This window comes from Myotis lucifugus, unplaced genomic scaffold, assembly GCF_000147115.1.
Source record: "Myotis lucifugus unplaced genomic scaffold, Myoluc2.0 scaffold_413, whole genome shotgun sequence".
Lineage (NCBI taxonomy): Eukaryota > Metazoa > Chordata > Mammalia > Chiroptera > Vespertilionidae > Myotis > Myotis lucifugus.
Genome location: NW_005871461.1, coordinates 241,461 through 252,167, shown reverse-complemented (window position 1 = coordinate 252,167; position 10,707 = coordinate 241,461). Strand labels below are relative to the sequence as shown.

The 10,707-nt window shown below is 54.4% G+C and overlaps 1 protein-coding gene across 4 annotated transcripts; it reads right to left on the bottom strand.

The window, feature by feature from the left end:
* Nucleotides 1–5,846: 5,846 nt before the first annotated feature.
* Nucleotides 5,847–10,707, bottom strand: NOL12 (nucleolar protein 12). Of its 4 annotated transcripts, none has more exons than XM_006102402.3 (6): nucleotides 10,549–10,707; nucleotides 9,164–9,269; nucleotides 8,847–8,895; nucleotides 8,177–8,319; nucleotides 6,648–6,745; nucleotides 5,847–6,231 (listed from the first exon to the last, which is right to left on the bottom strand). In XM_006102402.3, exons 1-6 carry the CDS (start codon nucleotides 10,629–10,631, stop codon nucleotides 6,066–6,068), a joined length of 645 nt encoding a protein of 214 aa, XP_006102464.1. In that variant the 5' UTR covers nucleotides 10,632–10,707; the 3' UTR covers nucleotides 5,847–6,065. The 4 variants fall into 4 exon arrangements, with proteins under 4 accessions (XP_006102464.1, XP_014323238.1, XP_014323237.1 ...); XM_014467752.2 differs by lacking the exon at nucleotides 10,549–10,707 and adding an exon at nucleotides 10,166–10,496; XM_014467751.2 differs by lacking the exon at nucleotides 10,549–10,707 and adding an exon at nucleotides 10,154–10,494.

Sequence of the window (10,707 nt, the reverse complement as noted above, 5' to 3'; positions counted from 1 at the left end):
CCAGCGCAGCTCCTGCAATCCACTGGTGGGGCCCGGGAAGAATGGAGCAGGGAGGCGAGGACCAGGTGACTGGCTAGTAGTGTACCCGGACCCCAGCCCCAGCTTCCCCCTGGACAAAGACCAAGGAAATAAGGTTATTCATCCATGTATTCATCTGTTCATGTATTCACTCAACAAACACTCATTAAGCACCTACTAAGCACCAGGCACTCTGCCAAGCACTTGACACATGCTTCCTAGTCGTACTGCAGTGTTGCTCCAAGTGTGTTCTGAGGACCCTGCTAGACTCAGTAGAGCTGTTTATAAAATGCATATTCCCAGGTCCCTCCCCAGATCCACCTACTCAGAATCTCTCTGGAGGTGAGGCCTAGGGGTGTGCATTTTAAACAAAGTTGGAGTGCCCTTGCCCTACAATTATCCTGCATTGTGGATAAAATTCATGTCAGTTTCAGATGAAGCAAGGAAGGCTCACAGAGGTTTCATAACTTGCAAGGCCCCAGTGGCTGAACTGGATTCAAACCCAGGTCTCTCCCCGCCCCCCCGCCCCCCCCCCCAACACACACACAAGGAGGTGGAAGTGAGGGGCACTGGATTACACTGCCAACTCACACAGGTCCTTTGGGAAATACTGGGAGGCAAAAGGCCAGCCAGGTCTTTTCAGAGTTGAGGACAAAGTCATGAACAAAAGTAACAACCTAAAGTCACACAGCAAGTTTGTGGCAGAGCCTGGCCAAAGAGGAACCCTGGTGTTCTGACTTGTGCCTGTGGCTCTCCCTTCTGTGCCACTGAGAGCTCCATTGTCATGCCCTGGGGTGGGGGTGGGGGGACCCAACTCAGAAGAGTGACTTGAAGATGCCCTCCTAACCCACAGAGAGCCCCAGGAGGGGGTGGGGGCAAGAGGAATCCATATTCCCAAACACACCTGCCCCTATGGTACCCCAAGTCACTGCCCGGTACTTTCCTCACCTGGAGAATTTCCTCCATAGCGTCCCAGGGGATCAGGCCTTCCTTGCCAATCTCACCCGAGAGCTGGGGAATTTCATGTCCTCCACTGGGGCAGCCAGGGCGAAGGTTCTTGGCTTCTCCATCATCAGACCTGGGAGGCAGCAGGGCACGGTCTGTGGGGAGGAGGGTGGGGCCCCCACTGACCCCCGGTGGGGTCTCTGATCCTCTCTGGGCTCTCCTCCCAGCATCGCTGCTCCCAGCTCCCAGTGGTAGACCAGGAGGGACTTGGTTCCGCCCAGCCCAGCAGTTCTTTCCCAGTTTGACCACATAAAGGAGTATCTCCTGGGATGGAGACCGCTGCTCATTTCCCTGGGGGCGGATGTAGAGGACTCTACTCCATGTCCCCCTCACTGCTCCCGCTTCCTCCTCCTCCACCCGCAACCAATTGGCAGAATCCTTCTCTGAAATGCAGTTTAGATGCGGATATAACAATGAAAAACCTGCAGAGGACACGGATGCCCCACCCGGAGAATGGACCCCTAGACCTCTCTCCATTCAGCCAGTCCCCCAGTCCCTCCCCATATCCCTCACTCCTCTACCTTTTCCGGCTTATCGTCCTCCCCTCCACCCTTTCCAACGCGCAGAACTAACCTCAGCTCGAGTTTCCACGCACAAGGGGGTGCCAGGGTTGGGTACGGAGGTCACAGCCTCTTTATTTTAACAATGAATCAGAGCATTGCCCGGGAGGAGGATGAAGACCACGCCTCTGCCGCCCTCTCATAGGCTCTCTCTAGGTTCTTTATTTGCATGAAGACTGTGCGATTGGACAATCCGAGGACAAGGGGCGGGGCGGAGGCGGGCGGTGCCCAGATGCCTCTGAGCGCGGGACCCACTGCACGTTAAGCCTGAGCAACCGGGTCTGGATCCTCCATGGCTCCTTCTGATCTTTCCCTTTGGTTCATTCCCCTTACAGTCCACTAACCTGGTTTCTGCCTAGACCTAGAGTCTTAACTTCTCTGGCCTCAGTTTTCTAATTTATAAAATGGGGTAGTAATATTACCTGTGAGGATAAAGTTAAATACCCAAGGGTTTTCAACCTCTATTTGCACATTTCCACTAATGCGACGTTCACTCAAATGCACAGCTCTCACCTTTTAAAAAGTCTAACATCTTTGCCTTACCTGGTTTGGCTCAGTGATAAAGTGTCAGCCTGTAGACTGAAAGGTCCTGGGTTTGACTCCCGTCCAGGGCACATGCTCGGGTTGTGGGCTCGATCACCCCAGCTATCAATGATTCTCTCATCATGGATGTTGCTATCTCTCTCTCCCTTCCTCTCTGAAATCAATAAAACACATTTAACAAAATAAAAAGTCTAACATTTTGCTCTAGCCAGTGTGGCTCAGTTGGTCTGAAAGGTCACCCGTTCACTTCCCAGTCAGGGCACATGTCCAGGTTGTGGGTTTGATCCCAGGTCGGGTGCGAGTGCTTGCAGGAGGCAACCAATCGATGTTTCTCTCTCTCTCTCCCTTCCTCTCTAAAATTAATAAAAACATTTTTTTAAAAGGCTAACTTTTATTCTGCACCATGTGGCAGCTCCTGATCCAAATCTCCACAGTTATGAAGACATAACTCTGGAGTACAAAGTACAAAGATCTTGATTTCATAGCAACTGAAGATCAGAGAAATTAACTAACTTTCCAGTGTCACACAGTGGCAGAGGCAGGACTAAAGCCCTGGATGTCTGCCTCTACCGTGGTCCACAGAGCATCCTCACAATCCAGTCAGACATCCACATGTACCCGGCCTAGCATGCTGAGCTGGGTACTGGGGAGATGGTACCATGGACAAAATGTGGCTCCTTCTGAGATGAGGAGCCCACTGACCAGTGGGAGAGACAGCCTCTGAACAGGTCCTTCTGGCCCAGGATGAAACAGGCGAAGATACAGCTTCATAACAAGAATAATGAGCTTTCTGCTTGGTCCCAATTACTGTAAGCAGAACAGGGAATAGTGAGACTTGTGTTCAATATCTGGCTCTGGCACTCCCTGGCTGTGTGATTGTGAGAAAGTTCCTTGACCTCTCTGAGCCTACGGTGGGGTAGGCACTCGGTTTGAGTTTGAAGCTCGGATGTGATGCCAGCCCTCTAGCTCCCACCCATCAGTAAAACTTGAAGCCAACTCACAGTGGCCCTCCTGACAAATTCATTAAATACTTATGAAGCCCCTACCTTTGTCAGTTGTGTGTACTGAGGATATATCAGTGAACAAAAGATCAAATCTCCTGCTTTTGTAATGCTTATACTTCAGTGGAGACAAACAGACCACAAACTAGATAAATAAGCAATATATGGAGTGTGCTGGCCGGTGATGAGCACAAAGGAGAAAAATGAAGCAGGGAGGGGGTGGAAGTGGCTGGTATGGTCAGGGAAGGCCGCACTGAGAAAGGTGACATCTGAGCGAAGACCTGGAGAAGATGGGGCAGTGAGCATGCAGGGCCTGGGAAGAGAGTTTTCAGCTGGGAGGACAGATGCAGAGGTTGGAGTGCAAAGAAGGGAGAGAGGAGAGTCAGGGGCAGGTTGGTGGGTTGTGCTGAGCTCTCTTCCCAGCTCTGGAGCTGCCTGGTTGCCCCGCTCTGTGGAATGGCTCAGGGATAAGGGTGTAGTGGTGGCAGCCAAGGAAGCATCACCATTTAGTCCCAGCCTCACAGCCCCCTTTGTATTCTCTGAATTCTGCTTATCTCCACTTTTGCTCAAGCCATTTCCTGTGGCTGGGACACCCCTCCTCAGAGATCTGGGGAAGCTGGATAGGTTCTGTTCCCGCTATACCCCACTGAGCCTCAGCTTCCTCTCAGCCAAGTGGAAATGGTCATCCCAGCTCTCCTTGCCCACAGGCCTGGTGGAGAATCACATGCTCTTGGCAGGCAACATAGAGATGCAGGGGAGCGTGGCCCAATGGAGCAGGGACAGGAAGGCACGTGTCTCTAAAAGGGCCATCAGGGCTGGCTCCAACCCATGGTTACCTTGCACAGTAGTGACCCAAAGCGGCCAGGCTTGCTTTTACTGACTCCTTTAGAGACTCATGACTTGATAAAGCTGCTAGAGGCCTCAACCCACAGGGCCCAGGAGGTGGGGGGCAGCAGGAGTAAAGAACCAAAGGTAGGCATGGCGAGAGGCGCTGCTGGGAGAAGACAAGTTCTCCAGAGGGTTGATTGCACCACAGCCGACACTAGGACTAGCAGCCACGGGCTCAATGTCCTGGGTCTGCTGGAGGAACCAGTGGCACGCGTGAGAGCGATGAGAATACTAACCAACTTCACCAGTTGTAGGTACAAGTTATACATGACCCCATGTCACTGGGGATGGGAAGAGACCAGGTCAGATGCCTCGGCAGTCAGCAGCAACTGCACACGCACTGAAGGCGACCGGAGAACACTGTGCTGAGAACTGGTCCACACGCAGGTCTCCTTTTAGCCTTAGGGCAGCACTAGGAGGTAGGTGTCTCCTATCATCCTACACCTGGGAACAGACCCAGGGAGGTCAGCAGAGTGAGGAGCTCAGACAGTGGTCAAGTGGCAGGGCCCATATTCAAATCCACACTCTGCCGTCCACTGATGCCCCAGGCCTAGCTGTTCCTGCTCATGGGGGCCTGTGAGGGCTGGGGTCACATTCCGCTATCTTGGGTTGAGCACCAGAACAGCCTTGAGCTGGTAGCAGGCTCTGCCCTGGACGGAGGAAACCAAGTGGGACTGAGTCACCTGACCCAAGCACAGGAGGGGACAACCAGAAGGCAACAAGAGGAGCGGGTGGAAGGAGCCGAGAAGCAGGTCACGAGGCCTCCTGGCCAGAAGCCCTGAACTGTGCGTTCCCATGCCCAGGTGTGGCCTTCAGAACTGCATCAGATATCACCAGAGAGGTGTTGATGGCGACATGGGAAAGCACCTGCCCGCCCCCAGGTGCAGCCACTGTTCCTGAGCCTGCCCAATGGTGGGGTGCGGCTGCTCCTGGAATGCCTTCCCTGGGAGGAGTGGGGGGAAGGCCTGCCCCACAGACTTCAACTCCCTCTCCTCCAGGCGTCTCCTATATCCCAAGGCCACAGACCCTGCAGCTGTGCTCCCATCACAGCTCTCCTGTCACCGTGACCATCTCTCACTAGTCATGAACTTCATTGGGGATGAGAGCACATCTCACTCCCCTTTCAGTCCTAGTGTTAGGGTCCTGACCAGGGTGCAACACAAAACCCCTGTGCCCCAGCTCAGAATCACCAGTAAGTGGTTAGAGGGGGGTCAACGATGCTCCAGACAGTGCTCTGGCTTCCTCTACCTTCTTGGTCAGGGGAACAGCAGAGTATGTGAGAGGGTCACTAACAAGCAGGAACAAGGGTGGCTTTCATCAGCTCGGAGGCCAAATCTGAAGGCCTGGAAGGAGTGTGAAGCCTCGCACAACACCAGCTGGACTCCCGAGGGGTCTGCTCGGAAAGGGCCACACTTTCAGACAAGATGCATTTTCTTTAAAAAGGCTATTCACTCCTAGCGCCCGAGAAGCTGCCTGTTTGGGGGTGGGAGATGCTCCAAGAGTCATCTGCTCCCACCATTTCAATTTCAGCTGAGGAGACGAAGACCAAGGAGAAGGGACAGACTGCAAGTCTCAGCTAGTAAAGGGCAAGCTTGGCACTGCTCACCCCCCAGCTGCCCGCTTTCCAGAGCAGCAGGTGGACTCTGGATTCCAGCAGTGGTCATGCTGGTCTGCACCCCGGTCAGGGGGCCTAGACCTGACGCTGCCTGTTCACACCCACAGGGAAAGTGCTGGCGGGTGGGATGGACCCAACTCTCTGACCACGCCCACCACCCCAGCAGCCTACCCTTGGTGCATGGCATTGGGACCAAGGACAAACCACAGTGCACTTAGTTTCAAAAATCTGAGGAAGGCCCAGTGGTGTATACATTTAGGAAGATGCTCCAAATGTGGCTCAGAAGGTTCCTCCTGAGGGAGGCCAGTTCTCAGCTGCCCGCTTCTTCTGGGGTAAAAGCCCCCGGTGTCAGTGCAGGCTGGGTTACGGGGACAGCCAAGCAGAGGCAGGACAGATCCTTGCAGCCCAAGCTGGGGCCTGGCCTGGTTCTCGGGCTCACTCTCCGCTGTGCCGGGCTTTGCCGGTCAGCCGGCGGCGCTGGGTCTTGCTGGTACGAGTGGCACTTGGGGGCTTCTTGGTGGAGTCCTGGGCTCGTCGAGGATGTTTCTTCTTGACTTTTTTGCGGTTGTGTGCATGCAGTGATGCCGTGAGAGAGGAGATCCTGCGGGAGGGTGGGAGGCAGTGAGGCTAGGGGAACAGGGCCTAAGTGAAAGGCTGTGTTTACCTTGGGGAACAGGGTGTGGGGGTTGACTGACAGCCCAACTCATGAAGGGGAAGTCAGGACAAGCCCACAATATCGGGAGTACCAAGTCCATTCCAAAGGCAGCCTGCTCTGACCCAGAGGGCGGCCAGCTCCTCAGCTCAGAGAGAGAAAGGTCGGCCGTTCTTGGAGTGGGGATGGGGGACAATGAGAAGCTGAGGACCATGGGGGACAATGAGAAGCTGAGGACCACATGAGGCCCTATCGCTGCCCCACCCACAGCACTCCCCGCAAGCCAGTGGGAGGTGGCTCTGCAGGCCAGATCACCAGGGCAGCCATGCAGAGCAGGCTCAGAGGGGAGGACAGGCCAGGCTCACCGCTGGGACAGCAGGGGCTCTCTGGACTTCCTGGGTAAGGCTTTGGTCGGCTTCTCCATGGATGACACCTCCTCCTCAGACCCAGGCCCGGCCCCTTGCTAAAGAAGCAGAGGACAAAGACTGTCACAGAGAGCAGTGGACTGGGAGGCCAGGCAATCGTGGCTCTATCAAGTGGGGGCACGATTCGCCACCTCCCAGGCCTGGGATGGGGCTCAGGGAAGGCTCTGTATGCCCTGGAGCAGGAATTACGCAAGGGAGAGCTGTATTTCAGAGCCCTCCGCTGCCTCAGTTTCCAGTGGGCACCCAACACTCACAGATGGAAGAACTCTAAAACGGGGACAAAACTTGTCTTTGCATCAGACCTTTCAGAAGATGGAGCACAAAATAGAAGGTGGATAATAAGACGTGGCAAGGCAGTGGCTCCAGGACTTAAGCACACTGTAACCCACGATAGGAAATGTGGTTTACCTGTGACTGCGTACAGACAGTCCTCGGGTTACGTCGGACTCGACGTACGTTGTTTCGTGGTTACATCGCCATCTCCCATTTATTTATTAAAAAAAAAAAGTTCCGTCGTTTTGACGTCTGTGCTTTATATTTTTTATTATTTATTTACCACGAGTAAAAGGTCAGGAATTGTTTTCTTTCTTTTAATTTTTTTTTACTGTTTCACTTCATTACTGCTGTGTATGTGCTCCATGTGAGTGACATAGGTGCTTATGTAGGTGGGTTCCGACTTACCACGAAAATCATGTGATGTCGTGTTGCAGGAACGGATCTCTGACGTAACCTGAGGACCTACTATATACATGTATACAAATTCCTACACAACCCAGACAGACAGACAGACAGACTCTAACTGAAACTAACTTACTGAGATGCTTTCCGATATTCAATGATAATTCTATTCTTTTTTTTTTTTTAATTCTCACCCGAGGATGTGTTTATTGATTTTAGAGAGAGAGGATGGGAGAGAAAGAGAGAGACATCGATGTGAGAAACATCAACTGGTTGCCCGACTGGGAACAAACCTGCAGCCTAGGTATGTGCCTTGACCTGGAATCAAATCGGCAACCTTCTGGTGTATGGGACAACGCTCCAACCAACGGAGCTACACCGGCCAGGGCTACTTCTTCCTTCCTTTCTTTTTAGTGCTCTTAGAAACCTGCTAGTAACTCACAGCCCACAGGTTGAAAACTCACTGTCAGTGCACTCAGATGTGCCGTGTTATTATTGCTGCTTACCATGCAATGGAGTGACCACAGTAAACAGCTATCTTAAGTGCTTCTAATGGGTTCTCCACTTTTAACCTCACAGAAATCCCACAAGGCAGGTGCTGCCATTAGCGAGCCTCAATGTACTGATGAAAGGAAGAGGCAAAGCAAAGAGAAGCCCAAGCTCCCCAAGCCGCTCAGTGGCAGAGTTCGCCTGGGAAGCCCCAGACTCCAGGGTTCTGTCCGGGCCCAGAGGGAAAGAACCCTGTGCACTGGACTCTCCATGACATGGACCAGGGCTGGGGTTACACTCACTTCAGGCGGGGGCAGTCCGAGCAGCCGGGCCCCTGAGAGGTCCAGGTCACTGATGGTGGTCACGGTGACTGTGTGGTTGGGGTGGTCATACTGCACTGACTCTGTCTTTGCCGTCACCAGCCGGTCCAGTTCGTCCGCCTCCTCTGTTCAGGGTGAGCACAGAACTGAGCCTCAACACTAGGGCATAAGTAACCAGGCCCCAGCCCCTCCCAGTCCTGGAGTGCAATGCCCCCTCTACTCTGTAGGAGGGTAGCTGGGAGGTCACTGGCTCCAGCGCCTGGCCTGCCAACAAATGCTATAAGTCATCTAATTCCTCCTTTTGTGTCCCAGGAAACCCTCAGACCACATGGTTCCCACCTAGGACAAGCCCAGTGTGACACCAGGAGCTGCTGCCCCTTTCCCTCTATCCCCAGTCCCTCCAGGTCTCAGAAACTGGGCTGTCTGCTCAGAATCTGTTTACCAAGAGGTAGGGTCTCCTCCTTGTCTCTGAGCCATCACATTTAGAGGTACCCAAGGATCACTCCTGTCCCCGGGGTCATCACCCAGACCCTCAGAGTTAAGGAAGTCAGCTTCCATGCGGCCCCAACACCCCTATCCTCCCACCCACCAAGGGATTAACAAACCCAGGCCTGTTGGCTATTCTCCAGGTCAAGCCAAGGATGGGACTTACCCAGTGCCTCCTCTCTCTCTGCCAGCATTTTCAGGTATTCTTGGTGGCGCTGAAACCAAAAGGGAGGGGAACACAGTGAGTATGATGGCTGTCCAACCCCACCTCAGGCAGGGGCACTGCTCACCTCCAGGGTGAGTGAGTGAAAGACCAGGAGATCCCATCCTAAACCTTCCCCAGACCTGGACCCACGGTGTCTCTACCTGTACAAATGCTTCCCAGGCCTGCTCACACCTCCCCTCACCCCTGCAGATGCCCCATTCAGGCATCCGAGGCTGCAGGTCCCCTGGGATGAGACTCTCCCGCCCTCCCCTCTGCACCTCCTCCCGGAGCTTCTTCTGCTCCTTCTTGAGCCGCTGCTTGATCTCCTCTATGGCTGCCTTCTTCCGCTCCACCTTCCGCTTGTGGAAGCCTGTCAGGTACTCCCTACAGGAAAGAGGCAAGGAGGCGTCAGGACATACAAGGAATAAAGGCTCGCTCCAAAAAACAGCTAAAGTGCACCCTCGGTCCTAACTGGTTTGGCTCGGTGGCTAGAGCATCGGCCTTTGGACTGAAGGGTCCCAGGTTCGATTCCGGTCAAGGGCATGTACCTTGGTTGCGGGCACATCCCCAGTAGGAGGTGTGCAGGAGGCAGCTGATCGATGTTTCTCTCTCATCGATGTTTCTAACTCTCTGTCTCTCTCTTCCTCTCTGTAGAAAATCAATAAAATATATTTAAAAAAATAAAATAAAATAAAATAAATAAATTGCACCCACAGTGTGCCACACACCATTCCCAAAACATACCTGTGATCCTCACAACTACCTGTGCCGTGGGTACCAATCCCTGTCTTACAGACGGGGTCACTGGGGCACAGAGAGGCTAGGTTACTTCCCAAGGTCACAGAGGGGAAGGTAAGAAAAAGAGGGAGATGGTGCCTCTTTCTACCCACTACCCTCCAGGGCTTCCAGCTTCAAGAAACAGAGACAGTGATGGGCGTGGGCTGCGGGCCTTTGAACCCAAACAGGCGGGCCCGTCTATACTGCCCAATTCCACTCCCCGGTGAATTAAGCCACTTCCAGCAGGACTTTCAGGCCACCCTTACTCGGACCTCTGCACTTTCTGCTGGACTAACACCGCCTTTCCCCAGGGCATTTGCCGCTGGACCCCTCCATCCGTGTAGGCCTGTGGATGCCCCACGCTTCCCTCCCTCCATCTGAGCTCGGCCCCTTCCCGGCTCTGGAGTACCGACGGCACCATTCCCATCCATTCCGGGCCCCCACACTAGGTTTTTCCATGACCCACTACTCTATGCTAAGGTGGCACACACATGTAGGAGTACATGTCTGGTGAGCGAATAAATGAGCTTAAGCCACGCATATCATTCATTTATCGTTTATCTTCAACATCTGAGAGCACTGCATGCAGAGCGGCCGGCTGGGCTAGGGAGGTCGCAGCCATTGCTCCGAAACCCGAACTCCCGGCTCTAAGAACCTGGGTGGTTTGGGGCGCGGAGAAGAGCGAAGGGAGGGCGGGGCGAGCGGTTCCATTGCTCAGGCCGGGGGCCGAGAGCGGCCGCTTCCATTCGGCCCGAGCGTCCCAGGGGAGCCGCGGAGCACGCCGCGAGGGCGGGGCCGGAAGGGCCCGGGCGTGAGCGTGCGCGGCGCGGGGATGGCGTAGGCCTTGCCCGGCAGCCGAGGGGATGCGGCCCAGCTTAGCACTCACCGCCGCTTCTCCTCATCGAAGCTGAGAACGAGCCGCGGCCGCCGGTTGTCGCCGTCTCGCTTCTTCTTCTTGTTGCGGCCCATCACTGTGAGGCCTGTGCGGTGCGGCGCCCGCTCCCCTAAGACACTTCCGGTGTAGCGTCCTCAGCCTTCCGGGCGC